This window comes from Glandiceps talaboti, chromosome 2 (assembly GCF_964340395.1).
Source record: "Glandiceps talaboti chromosome 2, keGlaTala1.1, whole genome shotgun sequence".
Taxonomy (NCBI): Eukaryota; Metazoa; Hemichordata; class Enteropneusta; family Spengelidae; genus Glandiceps; species Glandiceps talaboti.
In genome coordinates, this window is record NC_135550.1 from 15,454,453 (window position 1) to 15,474,779 (window position 20,327).

A 20,327-nucleotide genomic window follows, 5' to 3' on the forward strand; every position below is an offset into this window, starting at 1 on the left:
AAATCTCGTCCAACAATGCTTGAATAGTATTTGATATTGTTTACAGGTGCTGTGTATTGCTGTATTGTTGGCTCTCATATTTAAAAAATATGAGTCAGACATTGAAGTCTATGATACAAAACTCAAACCCGACGAAGAGTACATACACTCAGAATCTCCCTTTGAAGGTAATAGTTACATGTTCATTCTTAACATTAAAAAAACCCTTGAATGATTCGTCTTTTAAAAATGTTCCTTCGTAGTGTCATATGTATTATAACTGTTACAGTATTTATTGAGATCTGTGTCGAGCCATACAACCTCTTTCAGGCCGGTGAAATGACTGTAATAAGCAAACACTTATTAGCAAGTATATCCACTTACTTTATTCAATGTGTTTTGTAAACACTTCGTAGAGATTTTGAAATCAGTGCACGTGGACTATTAGTTTAAGTGAATCATAAGAAATAGTTGTTGATAGAACTGAAACTGGAGTCATTTTACTCAAACACAATCAAGGGTACGTAGTAATCCAGGACACAAAACGCCTCGAATCTTTGACAACTTTCGCACCTGAGCTGGACTTTTGAAGAAGTTACGTCAGACATTGACATTTATTCGATATTATTGTTTCTGTACAATCACAGAAGAAGTCAAGTACAAGCCACCTGTCTTCGCGCCACCAGATCCAAAGAAGGTGGAAGCGGCTCGTATTCTCCGAGAAAAGGAAGTAAAGATGTGGAAGCTAATAAAGGAAATTATCGTGTATATGTTGTATATGTTGGTGTTATGCATTATTGCCTACAGCCAAAGAAATAAAAATGCGATTCATTTAAACGACTCAATTGATAACCAATTCTTCGGCAACGTGTATTACAATAATGTAAGTATAAATAAGATTATCAAGAATCCATATTATCATGCTTGAAAGTAGTTGGCTACCCAGAAATGAAAGTCTTCAAGATTTTGCAGTTACTTACTTTAAGAAAAACTCAACATTTTCTTAGTTCAAAGGGGCGAAGTATAATGAGTGGCCACCATGCAATTATACTTCTGACTAGACAACAAATGATCTAACAATGTGTTAATTTCGTACTTCAAAACCTCAGACCATCAAACAGTCTGAGTTCAAACTGTCCACAAATATTCTATGGACAAATGGTGGATTGACGATTTCCCTGAGAAAGATATGTGAACAACTAAAACTTGTGTAAACAGTATAAAGAGAAATAAGAACAAGCTTCCCAAAATGGTAAAGTTAAGGATGAATGCAGCTACTTTCATTTTCAAAGAAATTGCTCTTCAATGAGATTGTTCCTTTATTATAGTTACTGTATTCAAATGTGATTCATTTACATAGAAGATTGTACATCGATATGCAAATTGTTAGGTCATACCACCCTTTTCTTCTGCCATAATTTACAGTTGATAGAATCTGTTCGTTTATTTACAGATTGAAGGAGGTTTTGATTATTTTGGATCATGGGTAACCAACGTCCTTCTTCCAACGGCCTACCCATACGAATTGTACGATAGTTATAATTTGAGCAGCTCCGAGAAGAAATTCGTCTCCGATGTGGCTTCCTTTCGCGTTGGTCCACTTCGTATTCGGCATTTGAGAGTCAGACCAGGTAAGATTAGGTCAACATGTTATTCGGCATTTATAGGTAATATTCGTATTCGGCATTTGAGAGCCGTACTGTTTGACTATAATTAAGTATCATCCATCGGGCTATCATAAGTACACGTAATTCATTGTGTATTTCGATGAGTTAGTTGGTTAGCTTGACTCCGGTATAAGGAAGACTCAATTATAGGATAGGAGGGAGTTTAGTTACTGGTAAATCTAACCTCCTCATGGTGTTTTCAAATTGCCACACTCTATAAATTTGTCATTTGATTTAGACTATCTTCAAATTGGAATGTGGGAAACAAAGAGTACTTTACTTCAAGTGTTACCATAACAAATGAGGAAGATTAAATCACAGTCTGAATTGGAGTCAGAAAAAATAAAAGACACAAACGTGGGCGAGGTAGAGGAATTTATTTTGAACGACTTCGTATGGCCAAAATAATGGCACTGTTCAAAAGCTGTAGATGTCCGTACGCACATCACATGATTGTTTATATATTTAATGATATTCGAATTCATTAATCATTCTGTACTATTATTCCGTAGATAAGTGCCAAATAGTTCCTTATAAGAATTTGTCGTTAGTGGTTCCGACTTGTAATGCCGAGTATTCGAGTTCGACTGAAGAGGAGCGTTCATATAATGAATACTGGTATTCTGTCAATAAGAGCAGTGATGAAGATAGCATATGGCGATACCATACAGCAAGTGAATTAGATGGTGTACCAATATATGGTGTCAGCAGACTGTTCTATGGTGGTGGCTATGTTGCCGATCTAGGTAAGCAGTTGTGATCAGTGCCAAGATTGTTATATTTATAAGCAGAACATTTTGACAAAAAATTCGGACAAATTGAACGTATGCAATTAACACGTATGCGCCATACCATGCTGTGATACGTAGGTAAGAAGCGTTCAATGCAAATGGTATATGATTTGCAACCCTACTTGTAATCTACTGATTAATGAGTTAAAATCTGTTTTATAAGATACATTAACATGGTGATAAGACTTGTAACTTCAACATATATATATCTACGGGTTGAGTTTCCCTTTATCTCTGGTTACAATGCTATAGCACTGAAGGTTTGTCGAATGTCCGGTAACTGTGTGTAAAAGGCAAAACAACAAAAAGGAGTAACAATTGCAATCCTTTGAAAATGAAAATGAAAAGTTTCATTTGTCTTATTTTTCCAAACAGGTAAAACAATGGCGAGCGCGGAACCCATGTGGAACTATCTGTGGACGTCGAAATGGTTTGACCGTTTCACCAGGGCCGTGTTTGTAGAATTTGCCCTATACAACGTTAATACGAATCTTTTCAGGTACGCCTTATGCTTTCTATTTTTTTTCTCTCATCCCTATCGATGCCACGCATCGATAAGCGTACATTATTTATCGAAAATGACCTAGTTTGACTTCATAAATTAAGAAATTCTCCATGCAGTATTTATTTGTTTACGCTATCTGTAGATTTACTATTTACATTTAATTATAATACTTGATTGCACATGCGCACGGACGCGCACACGCAATTTGCGTTTAGTAATTCCCTTACCAATCCGAGGGAACTAAACATTCAGAAAAGTACGAATTGTCACCAAAAATGGTCATTGTATTGCTCTTGGTCTTCACTTTCGTGAAAAAAGAGCAACATGGAGGACCCACACTTAAGCCCACACAAAATAAACCAACAAAAACAACGAAGATAGTTATCCAAAATTACAAATCATCCACATTAATGTTTTCTTTAAATCTTCATTTTCCACAGTATGGTGACACTACTGATGGAATTTCCAGCTACCGGGGGAGCGTTGGCCTTCAAAAGAATATCCATACTTAACTTGTACAGCTACGTTGGACCCATGATGATTGTCAATCTGACCTGCGAACTGATCTTTGCTGGCTTCGTAGTATTCTTCATAGTCCGAGCAATCACACAGATAAAAGAGACGGGGAAGACATACTTCAAAAGTTTTTGGAACTGTCTTGAGGTTGGTTTCGTTGAGACGCATTACCTTTTACCTTATTCCACTCTGATAGATTGTGCAGTGGTGGTTTGATTTGTGAAGTCATTGTATGCAAATGATGCATGTTTTGTGATAGGATGTTGTCTAGGAGCTAGGAGATTTCTTCCTGTTCGATGAATCTGATTTTTGTACATCACGACATGCTGAATAAGAAACTCAATACACAATTGATAGCATTTTGTAGCCAATTTTGAAATCTAGAAATCATACTTTACCTCACTGGATTTATGTTTGAAATCTAAATAAACTAAAAGACCTAAAACATAATGACCCTGCAGTTTGTTATCAATTTATACGAGTCTCTTTCATAGAATATTGAATATAAAAAAGTCATCCCAAACACACACCCGTATATATATTATCTGAGCCATATTTGGTAAGGTAAATATATATATATATATATATATATATATATATATATATATATATATATATATATATATATATATATATATATATATATATATATGGATTATTCATAAGTATATATGTTATAACACCATCATTGAATATTATAGTAACTTATAAATAATAAAACGTTTTATATTTTTAAACAGGTCGTAAAGATTTTCTTGGCATTTTCAGGGATTGTGATGCATATTTACAAAAATGTGTATACGAACTTTGCCTTAGATAACCTGTCATCAAGCAGTAAGTATACAAAATATAAGAGAAATGTACAAGTATCGAAAATATCAGAATAACACAAACGATAGTACCATTGGCTGACAGTCGCAGAAATACGTTATCAAAGTCTGACGTTAATTTTTGTAAAGCAGTTCTTAAAAACGTGAAAATATGACTTTTTGCATTTTTCTTTTTATCTCTATATCTTAGGAGTTTTAAACTTATAATAATTAAATAAAAATGTGGTTTCGGTTACACTCAATTTTAGAATAGGTGGGGTAGGTAGGTTGTTATTTTATTATACTATACTTTTTTCATGTGCGAGTGTCTAGTTCAGGTTTTCCATTGTTTTCCAAATGGTCTCTGTTATTTAGTTCTTATACAGCCATTACAGATAGGAAGAACAGTTTTATATTGGCTTTTTAAGATGATGCCAGTTTCCGCATTCACTTTTTCTGGCGACACTTTTCGCAATTTTATTATTATTCTCTAATACCTAAAATATAGTTTAGGGTAAGGTAATCGGAACCAAACATATTTTTCTAGGCCTTGATATTAACATTATTTAATAAAAACATTATCATCCAGGGCATCGCCTATAATATATTAAACTTAAACCACGTTTTCTCCATTTGTTTTTATTTCAGCCTCCAGCCAGTTCATCAACTTACAACAGATTGCAGCAGTAGACGAAACCTTCATTTACATTCTCTCTTCTGTTGTTTTTATTTCGTCTCTAAAATTCGTGCATATTCTTCGATTTAATGTTCGCATATCTTTGATGGCGAAGACCATACGTCGTGCTATGAGTGAATTAGGCAGCTTCAGCATCATCTTCTTCGTGATAATATTCGCCTTTTGTCAATTGTTCTATCTCATTATCGGAAATGGTGTTGAAGATTACAGATCAGTTATCAACTCCGTCGAAACGCTGATGTCTGTATGGCTAGGAGTGTTCGACTACGAAGCAACTGTCCAAACACAACCCATTGTTGCTCCTATCATTTTCTTTATTTTTAGTTTCTTCATGATCATTCTACTGACGACTGTCTTCATAGCTATAATTATTGTCGCCTTTGAGAAAGTACGACTTGAAAACTTGGGTGCTAAGAACGAATACGAACTGGTGGATTTTATTAAGAGTAACTTAAAAGATTTGATCAGTTGCCAAGGTGAAGATGAAGAGTCAGACGACGAGGATTGGGATGATGACAAAGACTGGACAAAGGGTAAAGGTATGTATGGTGATACAACAAAAATATCTATTTGTGTAGTGTTGATGTTAAATTGTGTGTGTGTGTGTGGTACGTGTGTATCTGTCTGTCTGTCTGTCTGTCTGTCTGACTGCCTGCCTGCCTGCCTGCACACGCACGCACGCATTGCATGCCTGTATGCAGTTTTTGTGGATAATCTTACACTACTGACTTGACAATAATATATTTATTGACTGTTTTCGTTGCTGCCATAGGTAACCGAAATAAACAGCCTGCCTCAATCCCGGAGGAGTTATGTGATATCGATGCACTAACAGACAGAGTAGAATGGTTAGATAACTACATTCACAGGTTATTGAAGAAATATGGAGTTGACCTTAGAAAAAAGTAAGTAAGCTTACTAGTAGTTAACTTTGTCGTAAAAAGGATAGTGGTTTACGACGCTACCTCGTTAATGATAAATAGGACCAATTGGTTTCAACCATACATGTGGAGTGTATCAGTACAGTTATAGAGTTTCAGTCGTGGTTCACCATGTACCAAATCAACAATCACATAAAATTAAAGCAAAAAGTCACCATTCTTTGAATATTCTAACCAATTATTCAGAATTACATAAAAAGAAGACAAACAAATTAGTATAAAAGGTAATGCAAATATTGGATTTTTTCATGTTTGGAGAGTTAAACTTTACAAACTTAGATATTATCTTGTATATCTTAGTCATCTCCCTTTTGCCACGTTTTTTCATTATGATAATTTTACCTTTCACAACGGTGAAAAGTACACTATGGCAGCTTTTTCTTCACTTTCTGACTTAAATTACAACTAGTAGCTCTTACTGCTGTAGTAATCTTTTCACTGGTGAGAATTAGATGTAAAGTCAGATACAAACATGCACAAATTGATAGATTGATAAATTGATGGAAAATACATTGATCTGTAGATCGATCACACGTAGGAGTAACTCTCAGTCTAATCTCAAGAAATGTTGTATCATTCTTGTGTGCAAACTGCCAATTCCTTCTTTCACAGTAACACCAAGAAACAAAGAAGAGTCACGTTTGCTCCGAACCTCTCCAAGGACGACCCTTACTTCAGTATCCTGTCCGGACGATGTCACATGTGTCGTGTCATTTTGAAGCCAGAGATGGTCGAAAGGCACATGATATTCATATGTCCTAAACTGACAAAAGAACGGAAAGCAATGCTACGGAAAATGATTGAAGTCATCGGTGACATTGACGATGTAATGATACGGTCGCGTGCACGGTCATGGTGGAAGTTTTACAGAGAGAACTCTAAGACAATTCAGTTAACCACAGCTAATGCAGTGACTCAGACTTTTTCCGTACAAAAACAATCAATGGTATTCTATAGTTTACCTGATCATGTTGAGCAAGCTCTGTCTGATGTCATCACTAATTTCTTACAAGAAGCATTGATGCAGAAATGGAAAGGATTAAGAGGGAGACGACAGAGCTTTAATCTTCAAGATATGATATCCAAGGGATGGAAATTTTAAAAACGGAGCGCCCTCAAGTGGCTATTATTTAATGACGTCATTTAAAGAACATGTACGTAACAGATTTTATGCTTGCGGCTCGATATTGGCATCTGCATAAAACATAGCGCCCTCAAGTGGCGATTATCAAACGTTGTCCTGTGATGTATATACACTTTAAGACATTTATCCCTACAACTGTATGTCAGCAGCTGCCTAAATAACGCAAAAAGAGGTGTCAGCAGATTCCCCCTACACACAATTTGACTTGCAACTGAAATTATATATTTACAAATATTCACCTAGTTTACATTCAAATTTAGATTCACGGCACCAAATAAGTTTGTAAATCCCAGTGCACAATAAATTAGATGATTAAAATTGAAGCAACACTTTAGCACGCTGTGTCTGGAATATGCATCTATACAAATGAGTCTGCATGTGTATTGGCTGTTAGAATCCAACTTTAGTTCATTAATAGTATTTTAGACATCACGAAGTAAGTATGCTCGGTCCTCTCTTCCTAGTATTATGAATCTAGCTCCAAGAGCATTTTGACAGGAAGAATGACCAATGTTTAAATTTAACTAAGATATCACTTGTTTCACTTAGCATTTCTATTGCTCATAAGATCCTGGATATATATACATTACACGCTTTCTTTTGACTGTAAATAATTTTGAGATTTGAATTTTTCCTAAATGTAATAAATATATATGTAAGTGACCAGTGATCGTCTTGTCAATTATATTGATGTCACATGTAGAGTTCTCTCCTGAAATTGTTAATTGACTATTTTCAATGGTAGCGAAAGTAGTAAAACTATCATATTAGCATTTGAAGAGCAAGCTATCACCAAGTGGAAACTCCCGGTAACCAATCCTTCCATTCCTATATATGTCACCAATCCTACCTGAAAATGATCCACCATATCGTCGTAAAACCATAGACCTCCTGTACAAGACAACTACACGGCAACTATCCAAGATACATAGCCCCCTACGTCAGCGGAAAATTACGTTGCGCTGGTTGTCGAGAGTGTGTCCACACTATCCATACACATCATCTGCTATGTTAAACGTTATTACTAGCTTCAGCTACGTCGTGATCAATACTGAATAATGCACAGCGGGATCAGGAACCTTGTTGCGAGCAAGTAATCAATCAAACGAACAAACAAACAGAGAGACGCCAAAGTGAATGGCCTACTTTCATTTACTTTGTCTAGATTGTTGCATCTTTGGAAGCTTACTGAATAAATTATAAAAATACATAAAAATAAACATATACAAACAAACACATACATACATACATACATACATACATACATACATAAGTACGTACATACATACATACATGTATATAGATAGATATACATGTGTTTGTTGTATTTTCATTTATTCATGCATTTTTCTTTGCTTGTGTATCTTTATTTATTTATTTATCTATCTATCTATCTATCTATCTATCTATCTATCTATCTATCTATCTATCTATCTATCTATCTATCTATTTATTTATTTATTTATTTATTTATTTATGTATTTATTTATGTGGTTGGTTGGTTGTTTGTTTGTTTTTTTGTATCTATCGAGGTTCCTTGGCGCCATTATATACATGTTGTCATTTCCTACAATATAGTATGGTCGTATAGAATGGATATGAATAGGAAAATAAAACCAATCGTCTAGAATGTTGCATCTTTGGAAGCTTACTGTATATGGTATAATCAAAACATACACATACATCCACTTCACATGTAGTTTAAAATTGACTATCGCATAGTAGCAGTTATGTAGATTTGAATCACTTTGGCGTCTCACTTGACGACACAATTTAATTTTGGTTGTCTCGACAGCTTGAGGAACAACAAGAGCGTGAAGAAATATTATAAAGAACGAAATGTCGATGTCATGATGAAGAAGTTTACATCTCATGCGACGGACAACCTTAAAGCAGTGAAGGCATTGGATTCGGACGACCCGTTTGGTGCAATGACGTCGATTGACAAATGGCTGATTGGAGCATGTTGTCTCTGTTTTACAAAGATAAGCACGTCTTCCGTTGAAAAGCACTTGATCCTTCATTGCCCAACGATCCGAAGAAAGAGAGCTGAAATGATGATGCGTATGTCAGAAGCTGCTTGGAAAGTAAGACATCCCCTGATCACGGAGAGAATGAATATGTGGTGGAAGTTTTATCGAAACAATGCTAAGACCATACAGCTGATGTACAATCACCCCGTCACTAAGAAACTTTTAGTTAATAAAGACACAATGAAATGGTTCGATCTACCATTGGCAATGAGGAAAGCCCTTTCAGTTGTCTTACAAAACTATCTCCATGAAGCCTTGTACCAACCCTGGTACAATTTGAAAGTCAGGGAGAGCTACTTTAATTTACAGGACTTTATTATCAAACCTGTATAAACATCGTGATTATAGTTTTCTTCAGAATCTTCTATTTTTTTAAATCTTAAGATATCTAAAACGTCAAAATAATCCATTTTTATATGACATGTATATTATTCATGTTATTGGCTGGGCATGGGGGCTGATTTAGTTTAGAGAGAGGCGGGAAAAAAAGGTATAGAACGATCGAGTGTATCGGAGAATGACAGGAGAGAGAAGAGGAATACCTCCTGCAACATGTAGTCTAGATTGATATAAGATACTGGCATGAGATTGTAAGCTGTTTAATGAGAAGAATGGCGAACATGACGTCCATTCGTACGCTCATCTCTTCATGTTTACTATTAATAGCAACTCGTTATTGCGCTATAACAAAGACTTATTTATGAATTTATGTCATATTACTAAAACAGTACTTATACTATATATATCATAATAGTAAAACTGTGTTGATGAAACCATCCTTTTAAATATTGTGTGTTCTTACTTAACTCACTAACTTACAACTACACACATTGTCTGAATGTTACTATAGGTTTCATGTTTTCGTAATCGGCACTACGTGTGTTTGCAAAGATTATAAAGCCTAATAAAGATTATACACATATATTGAACCCGTAAGATATCAAGTTATTATGCGTATATATATAAATATATAAGTGTCTTGCTGGAGAGAACTTCTATATTTGGCGAGGGAATATTTACTTTCCAGGCGACATTTTGGGACTAATTCAGATTTTTTTGTTCAGTAGCATGCTTTTATTAGCATTTATTATACATAGATTCTCAGTTAAACAGAGATTGCAACGTTTCGTCTCATTTGTGTAAGCAGCCGCTTGCATGATGATCTAGTATCCCGCTCAATTTTATATGGTTGGTTCCGTTCTTTCAAATTCCAAACTTGTTTGGATAGCTCTGTGCTGTACTGGAGCCTCTTATGAGTAGATGTATCATGGGAGATAGTGGACACAGATTAAATAAAAGGTTTTTATTATTACTCCTAAAGTATTCTATTCTACAACATGGAGTAGTAGTGGATGTTAACAAAGCTTGACTTGTGTATGGTCTGTTCTCGGGTGTACTGACATTTGAAATGATGACAACAACCGTTATGGGCCAAAATAACCAACGGCCTGAATATGCCACTATTTTGTACTATCTATCTATTTGTACTTTAATGTCTATTTACTGTACGCATCATTCTGTACCTATCCTAACTAATCGCCCCTCCATGTATACAACATATTTCAAGACGAAAAATGTACGTGTGGAAGTGACTCCGTTTTCCCAACATTACCTGTAATTGGTACGAACACAATGAACTGATGAATGACCTCAGCCATGATTCGTCAATCTTTATATGTCTGTCGCCATGTCTTCTGATTATATAAGGTATGTATTTCCAACAATAAATTCGTCAGTTTGCGTCTTTCTTTTCTATTGAAGTTGACGCGTGTACTTATTTTTCCCCTGGTGTCTGTGTGATAATGGGAATATGGTAATATGTCATTACAAACGTTATTTTAAGGAAAAACTATAAATCGTGGATCTATCAATTTAAAACTGAGACATTGGTAAACGTTTTAAAGACATCATATTCTATTTGAAATATCGAGATATCAAGCTTTCAAACTAGAGCAAAGATAAAATCCTTAGCAGTTGTAGTTGATGGCAGGGGTGCTATATTTAGTACTTAGTGACAATAACTGACCATAGAAATGTTGCAAGGATCAAAAATCACATTGAATATTGATTTCACGTTCACTAGTTCACTGTCATGTGCAAATGTTGTGTGGCATAATCTATTACATCATTAAAAAATAAGCAAAATATGTTGTATACTATAGACTGTTGAACGCACATGAGCATAGCGCCACCAAGTTTTCCAAATACGAATGTTTTATGTAAATTAGGCAGGGGATTGTCACAAACGTATCACCAGCATTGTTATGCTTCATTCGTTTAAGTTTGAGCACGACACAAATCGAACTAACATTGTCACATTTCATCGTGTGGCTTGACAAAATCTTACTATATTTTCTTTTTGCGACATACCATAGTCTTATGAATACGAGCTCTCATACCATTTCATCACAAAGTACTATATGATAGCACTTTGAGGTAATATGAAAGAGCGCCACCATGCATCGAACAAACAGTTGTTTGCATAACAAAAATAAAATTTCAGATGTAAACAAATATCACAATTGTGATGGGATTTGCCAACCACGAGTTGAATTATTGGCAGAGTTGATAAGCAATTTAACGGTGAAGTAATGCTTCAGGACGCCTTTCAAATCTCACAATTAAGATATCAGTAACCAAGTGTATGAATGACAATCTCCTTCCTAATTTGCATTAAAAACTTTCGTATTCGGAACTATTGGTGGTGCTATTCCAATTTGCTTTCAACAACGACATATATATTTTGCTTACTCTTTCTTTGGTGCATGGCGCCAATAGATTACATCACACAAAATTAGCATATTACGGAGTACATGAAGTCAAAATCAATATTCATTTCAATTTGTTGCTGACAAAACGTGTTCACAATTTTGTCATGAGGAAAAGGGTTAACAAATTTACTGTTATAATATATAGTTATAAGAAAAAAACTGTAACCATAATTTCTGAGTTTTGTTGAGTCAAATTATATGAATAGTTTGATTTGCTCGCCACAAACATTGCGAAATAGTTGCGCAACTATTTTCTTACTTGGACCCCCAACAAACATTCCTTTCATGTTGCCGGTCGATATTCCTAATTGTATTGATGACTTGGCGGAAATCGATGACTTGCCTTCCTTTTAAATTGAGAATGAAAAGCGCCCCATATACCATGATCCCGTTAGCTTATCGATTTCTTAAACGTTTAGTAGATGTTTAACAAATAATGTAAAGGATTCTGCACAAATGCGAGTACAAGTAGGTACCCAAGGATTTCTAAAGAAAAAATAGACACAAAACTAACGGAGGATGTGCATTCTTGATAAGATCATAAAATAAGACATTTTAAGGCCGTTGACATTGGAATTGTGACTAGCGAAAGTGTCATGGCGACAGAGAAATAAAACTTTGCTGGAAGTAACTCTAACTGGCACGATCAATTAAGATCTATTGTTTTAAGTAGAAGGGTCGGCATTGATATTTGCATACCGGGAAATCAATAGTCAATGTCAGAATCCTAAACTCCACGGTAGACTAGGAGGCACGCTTACTTAAATTTGAAAGCTTTCAGCAATATTGTAAATGTGCTGACAGAGTTCTAGAAAGTTTGCCATACTGTGAGTGGATTATCTTCTATGGTTTTGATTGAACGGAATGTATTTTCATCCTCGGAGATAACAAAGATGTCTCCTTTATCCTGAATTTACGAGAAGGTGAGTGAAAAGGTGTTCATGATTATTTATGTTCAAATTTGCTGATGTCACCTGTTGTGAATTACCTTTAGCTATACAATTAGCTCACGCCATCTTGTCTTATACATGTAGATGTGTGTACATGTTACCTTCTACTAAGTAAATACCTTCTAGACAATAAAATATAGTTTTCTCCGTCCTGATAGGCTGCACTAAATTGTAACTTTGTAAAAACTAAATCGTTACCCGAAGTACAATTGAGATTATGCATGTTCGGAGTTCACAGCTTGTTCGGAGTTTATAGTTATATTTTGTCACGTGGTCACAATTAAACCGTTCCTGGGTACAAAATCTCGATAAATGAGAGTATACTCTGTGTGAAAGTGATGCAACTAAACAAGGCTTGAAAGATGCCTCGACACGACTTGCACATCTCGTTTTGGCTTTGAATTTAGTATGTTCAACTATATCATGTCTTGTATTTACAATCAAAACCTAGTCACTGAACGTCGCCTGGTTCGACAAAAATCTTAATAACATTTCTACAATTCACCGTCTGGTTTGACGAAAATCTTGATAAAAATATTACAACATTTTCTGTGCATGTGATTTAGATATCTTAGCAGTTTGTTGTTATACGTTAAATTAGTACACGATGGTCTGCTACGGCAACGGCATTTAACAATGAGAATATGTAGCGACGTCACAGGTAGATTTATATAGAACCAGACGAAGATTATACCTTGTAGCAAACGACAGTAATAAAGATTTTTATCTAGTTAGACGATGAAATATAGCAATAATAGTAAAATATTTGTTAAGTCAGATATTGAAATGTAGCAATGTTTAAGAGATATTTGCCAAGAAGCAAGACGATGAAATGTAGCAATGTTAGTAAGACATTTGTTAAAATGTAGCAATGTTGTTACTAACAAACTAAAATGGCTATAGAATGTCAATTAGGCCGCACGATGTATTTAACGTCTCACACGACTTTTTTTGTTACACAATTACATACAACAAAATACAGACACTGATATCGCACAAGCATATGATAAATTGTCTGTCACTGTGAAAACAAATCAACATCATTGTCTGATGAAACAAGGAAGATTCAGACACAAGCCTTTTTATTTGTGTTCAAAGTGAGATACAATGTAACGTCAGTACCTGTATTTTGTTGGTGTAGTTCGTAATAAAAATGTATTGTGTGAGATGTAAAAAAAAACATCATACCGCCTAGTCGAGACTCTATAGTCTTTCTGGTTTGGCAGTAAGATATTTTTGAGTCAGACGATGAAATGTGGTTCTGTCAAGCCAGATGATGAAATGTAGCAGTGTTAATAAAATGTTTGCCACTCTACATGATGAAATGTAGCAGTGTTAGTAAGATATTTATCAAGTCAGACGATGAACTGTGGCAGTATTTACTAAGGTTTTTATCGTCAGTTAGACGATGAAATGTAGCAAAGTTAGAAAGATATTTGTCAATCCAGATGATAAAATGTACCAATGTCAGTAAGATATTTGCCAATCCAGATGATAAAATGTACCAATGTCAGTAAGATATTTGCCAATCCAGATGATAAAATGTACCAATGTCAGTAAGATATTTGTCAATCCAGATGATAAAATGTACCAATGTCAGTAAGATATTTGCCAATCCAGATGATAAAATGTACCAATGTCAGTAAGATATTTGTCAATCCAGATGATAAAATGTATCAATGTCAGTAAGATATTTGCCAATCCAGATGATAAAATGTACCAATGTCAGTAAGATATTTGCCAATCCAGATAATGAAATGTAGCAAAGTTAGAAAGATATTTTCAATCCAGATAATGAAATGTAGCAATGTTAGTAAGATATTTTCAATCCAGATAACGAAGTGTAGCAATGTTGGTAAGGTATGTTTAAGTCACTGGCAGACGATGAAATATAGCAATGTTAGTGAGATATTTGTCAAATTGAATCCAGACCATGAAATGTGGCAATATTAGTGAGGTATTCGTTGAACCAGGTGCTCAATTTTAGGTGAAATGAGTTCAATCGTACGATAAGTCTTCTTTATATAACTAAATCAGCTAAGTTGATAACTATAGATCAAACCAACCGATTCAAAGCGCAAACGACCTTGGTATCGGACCGCACGCCTTGTGACAGTCGGTAGGGTGTGGAGTGAACGGACCATCCATAATCTATGTTAGAGAGGATAGGATAGACATTTAACTTTAAATTTCAATCACTATTTTGGATTACACTTTTCTAAATGTCGAGAGTTCACCTATAGTATTTATACTGTTCATCCTCTCACTTGTTCATGGATGGTTGAAAACCTTTCTTATACTAAGTGAATAACAAAATACTACCCTTTAACGATGTCGCATATTGGTCCAAATACAATACTGTTATTATTATTACTACAGGCATTAGTTTATTGGGTTTACAATGATACGTATTGTACAGCGCGCCCCATGTTAGTGTTTACTGACTCTGGTTGATACAACCACGCAGAAACCAATGAGAAACTGCACATGCTAGAAGACTGAAGCATTTTGTCTCTAAATGAAATGAACTAATGCACAATACATGCAGACATCAAATGTAGACATCAAAACAGTGGCACCCGCGTGTCTCTGTTTACTGGCACTACGTTTAAATGGTTTAGTTTATTTAGAGAAACTGCAGCAAGAAATTTCGACCTTGCTATCTTAAAGTGTAGAATGTGTAGTTTCGTATTGGTTTCTCCGTTTTGTTGTATCAAACTGAGCCAGTGAACGCTAACATGAAACGGGCTGTATATTTTCTTTGAGCACGATATCATTATTTTAGAACATTTTTAATATAATACCTATAGATGGTTTGACGATGAACCTCTAAGATAATGGAATTTTACACATATAAATTATGGCAATGTCAGTGGGAATTTTTGTCGGGTCAGGCAATGTTAGTAATTTGTGTCGATGCAGACAATACAATGTTGTAGTGTCAGAGAGACTTTTGCAGAGTAAGACGACGCCATTGTCGGGTGAAATAGTTTTAATTGCATCATTATACTACGTAAAGAGGAAGCCATTTCGATTAATCGTGCTAAAGAATGAGTATTGTCATCTGACGTTGCGATCAACTCATTCCTTCGATCTTTCTTTAGTCTAGATGAATACGTGTTTTTTTGGTGATGAACTCGACGTATGACAGTGCACGGTGAAAAGGCAAACCGCAAATTTACCAAGGAGATGTTCAGTTGATTTTATATACATTTCACTCAAATCTTTAAGATTTGAAACACACCAAATCTTGGCTCCGTGAGAAGACTTACACAAGTATATTGATTAGTTTAATTATTTACGTCCTGTTGCTGACACTCAACGTACTTAAGATTGATTGCCCGATCTATTGTATGAACTGGATTACATAGTAACTGTTCAAGAAAATCGTGTCTCTCCTTTTCGAATTGAACTCAAATTATATAGCTAACAAAACCATAATGACGTACTCTATGAAAACGGGTTTATGGTATGTAAATCTCAATATGATTCCTATCTCAAAGTTGATCTTTAAGGGGGACATGACTTCTGCCTAAGCCAATTATAACCAAGTCGAATCAATTTACCCAAATCGATACTGAGCCCAAGACGATATAATAAAAGCATGGCATTGACGTGAATCGGCAATATTCAAGTCCTTGATCAAATAAATTTTGAAATTCTATGTATATTTGTTTTACTCCCATCCTATATTGCTCAATTTTGAATTAATGACAAATGTTCTATTTTATTTACTGTGGAAATGAGATGGGTTTAGGGGAATCAATAATGTAACACGATGTTTCTTTGGTTATAGTAACCTTCATGAACCAAAAATACAGACACTGGTAGTACACACATATGAAATGACACATTTCTTCTTGTACTTTGGATAAGTGTCTGTGATGTTTCACTCCTTAGAAATGAACTAACATATATTGTGTTTATTCATGGTATAATCAGTGTCCGTATCTAGTCTATTAAAGTCAAAACAAATTTCTGGTTGGAGACATAAGAAAAATATTGTTCTTTATAATTGATTCGTCCGTCGTAATAACATGCCCCAAATAGAACGATATCCCGGCAAATATATAACGGTGTGTTTGCATACAACATGGCATTAATTACTAAACACGGGCTCTCTATTCTAAAAGTCACTTAATTAGAATCCATACATTGATATTTCTTATGAATAATACTAGTAACCCCGAGTTAGCAGGTAACCGTCGATATGTTTGATAATGGAAGTTTGTAATGTGTAGCAGAGATATATCTTTACATAATAAAGCCACAGTAATATATGAACTGTGCTAATGTTTATAAACCATCAATACGGTATTTTACTTCTCTTCTCTCAGATGACCTGGTTACCAGTAATAACATTGCTAATTGGTATAAGTACGTTTGTTGATGGATCTACAGGTAAGTATCCCATAGTATTTTGAGATGCGAAAGTTTGTAATACATTTACCAATAATTTATTTTACTGTTATTGTTACTTTTAAGAAGAACATTGTAAACGCAATGTAGATTTCAGATAGTTTTTGTTTTTGTTTTTCAAAATGTTGAAGAACTTTTACTCTAACTTGCAGCCTCTCTAGATCGAAATACCAATTATCCATGAGAAAAGAAAAGTCACTGTGTGCATATTTCTGGTAGAAAGCATCACAGCCAATATTTTACAGACGTGAGCAATGTATATGTCTGTTGGTTCGTTCAACCGTGTTAGTGTCTTGCCTTTATGGCCACATTTGTATTTAGTATTTCAGTATAAGTTTGTATATATTCATTTCCTTAAAGACCGATACTGTAACACTAAATTGTAAAACCCTGAGAGATAAATAGTAATATGATAACGAATATTTTGCCTGACTTTAAATACAGTTATCGACTACGCCGATGAATGGTCAGGATGTTCAGCCTACGAATACGACTGTGATGGTGATGACTGTATATTTTCTTTGGTGTTCTGTGACGACTCTGATACAGCTTGCAGTACAGACACGTCTTCGATAGAAGACTGCTCGGCAGGTAATTATATAGCTATATATCAGCACAATATATAATTATGGCCAACCAACCTTGTACGTATTCATTATATTGTTATCTCGGTTACCCCCTCGTCACCCTCCACTTGACTCTTCCTAACGAATTCCTTGATCTGTCTCTTACTTATAGAAAAGAAACTGGTAGCCCCCGATACGTGGGATGCCTGTGAGGGCGAGGAGTACACCTTTGGCAGTACAGGTGACTTTGTAACTTCAGCTGTATTCTGTGCTGCTAGTCAATGCAGTAGTAATACATTTACAGAATTGGAGGAGACAGATTGTACTGAAGGTAATAAATGTAATAATATCTAATCTTAATGCATTTCTGTACGTCAGTTGTGGACAGCTATATGTGTGTAAGCATTACGATTGTAATAATGTACTATCAAACAAGCAAAATACAAACACTGATGGTACATTTAGACACACACGCAGATAATGCACAGTTTTATCTTGTCTAATCTGTCTGTGCATATGTGGCCATGGTGATGATTAGTTGTTTCGCGATAGGATAAAATACATCATTCAAATATGAGTGCGTGCGACCAATTTCTATTTTGTCTATGCAAGTCACGATAAACAATGTTGTGGGAGGAATGAAAAAAACATCATGCTGTACTAAATCATTCTCAACCTATCTCGTTTTGCACAGTAACAATATCAACAAATGGCGTCGACACTGTTATGCTCCTGAAAACATTATGAAAGTGTCAAATATTTGTTATAGGTAATAATAAATTTGACGACGTCAATATGTAGTAATACGAAAAACTATGGCCGATTTTCAAGTAGTTAGTTTAACCAATCTTGGCGTTGTTTTCTTTCAGCAATCTGTGCCTACTATGACTTTCAATGTGGAGATGGTAGTTGTATTATGGCTATGAAGTACTGTGATGGCACCGTTGATTGCGGTGACAGCGCAGATGAACCTTCAAGTTGCTCATCAGGTAGGTGATTAACCAAAATACCATGTTCGAACTTATTGTTGTTGTTGTTGTTGTTGTTGTTGTTGTTGTTGTTGTTGTTGTTGTTGTTGTTTGGTTTTATAAATAGATTTTGTTTCACCAGTAACATTGTATTTTGACTATTCTCTGTTCCACCGGGGATGAAAGGACCACATTTAAATGTCATAACTGAAAATAAATTAAAATTACTATGAACTATCTATACTGTGAGTTGAGCTTACTAATAGATGATTGACCAAATAACCTCGATAGAACACATAGCTGAGTGTATCACAAGCATCCCTTTTTTAATCACTAACTCAATACAGATGATTTAAATGGTGAGAAAATTAAACTATTTTATTGCTTGACATGAATCGTTTCCTCTGAATTCCAGACTTGTACGCCAACTGCGATGGCATATCTACCTCTTGTGCGGATGTCCTACAATATGCGGACGCCGCATATCCAAATCCTTTGGTTCTCACTCAAACGGAGGCCGAAGTCTATCTAGATGAAGCAAAGAAGGCATCATATTTCAACACTTCGGATGACACTTCGTTTTTCGTCTGCAGTTTGGTATCACCGTATTGCTTCACGGATTCGTCCAGTCAACAGCAAGTGTACCATCCCTGTCGTGCTGTATGTGAACGAGTGCTACTACAGAGCAATGAATCAAGTGGTGCATACAACGTCTCAACCCTAGACTGTTCTGTCTACGAGTATGACGACTGTGTCAACTATGATTCAAGTAATTATGATATCACTTCCTATATTCATTATTAGCAATGACATTTTCAGCTCATATAGTTAGTTTAGAGAAAGCAAATCCCAAAATTTTGCAGGTATTTAATTTCATCAATATCATTAGGGGACAAGTCCTCCGACGTTTACTGCCTCTTGTCTGGTACACCCCTGAAGATACCAAGGAGACTTTCTCGGAAATTTGGGATTAGCTTTAGAAAGATTCATTGACTGTCATAGAAACTGATTTTTTTTTACAAACAAGAACCCATGGTACATGCTCGCTACATTCATATTCCAGTAGTATGTAAAGTACTATGTACTGGTTGATTCATTTTAATGCCCAGTATGTAACATCTGGTGATGATAGATATACAACATCAGGCGGTATACCACTGAATTTTGAGAATCCATCATCAAATTCTGAGAAAGGCATAATACTTACAGTTAGCTAAAAACATGTATTGATATTTATTGATACCTATGAACTTGTTTCAGGTTGCGGGGAAACTGTTGAGCTTTCTGCCGACGACAAATACACTGTGTATTCTCCAAGTTATCCCAGTCAATACGAAAGTGATGAATATTGTACTTGGTATGTGTCTACATCTTCTGAAAACTACCTGGCCATCCTGTTTAGAAACCTCGACCTAGACACCAATGACGAGATAAGAATAGGAGAAGGAATAAATCGCTTTGATTCCACCTCTGAGTTGGTTACTGCATCGAACTCCAATTCCCCGGTAGATCAAAACACAGCCGTACAGGAAATGTGGATAGAGTGGGACAGTCACTCTCAAAGTATAGGA

The 20,327-nt window shown here is 35.3% G+C and overlaps 1 protein-coding gene across 1 annotated transcript in view; it reads left to right on the forward strand.

Moving 5' to 3' along the window:
- The window catches only part of LOC144444656 (polycystin-1-like protein 2), a 30,398-nt gene extending 23,391 nt beyond the window's left edge, over positions 1-7,007 (forward strand). The window contains 10 exon segments of the mRNA XM_078134160.1: positions 47-173; positions 630-862; positions 1,433-1,610; positions 2,159-2,392; positions 2,813-2,936; positions 3,383-3,605; positions 4,199-4,292; positions 4,916-5,497; positions 5,737-5,885; positions 6,528-7,007. Coding sequence (XP_077990286.1) covers positions 47-173; positions 630-862; positions 1,433-1,610; positions 2,159-2,392; positions 2,813-2,936; positions 3,383-3,605; positions 4,199-4,292; positions 4,916-5,497; positions 5,737-5,885; positions 6,528-7,007 — 2,424 coding nt within the window.
- Positions 7,008-20,327: the final 13,320 nt, after the last annotated feature.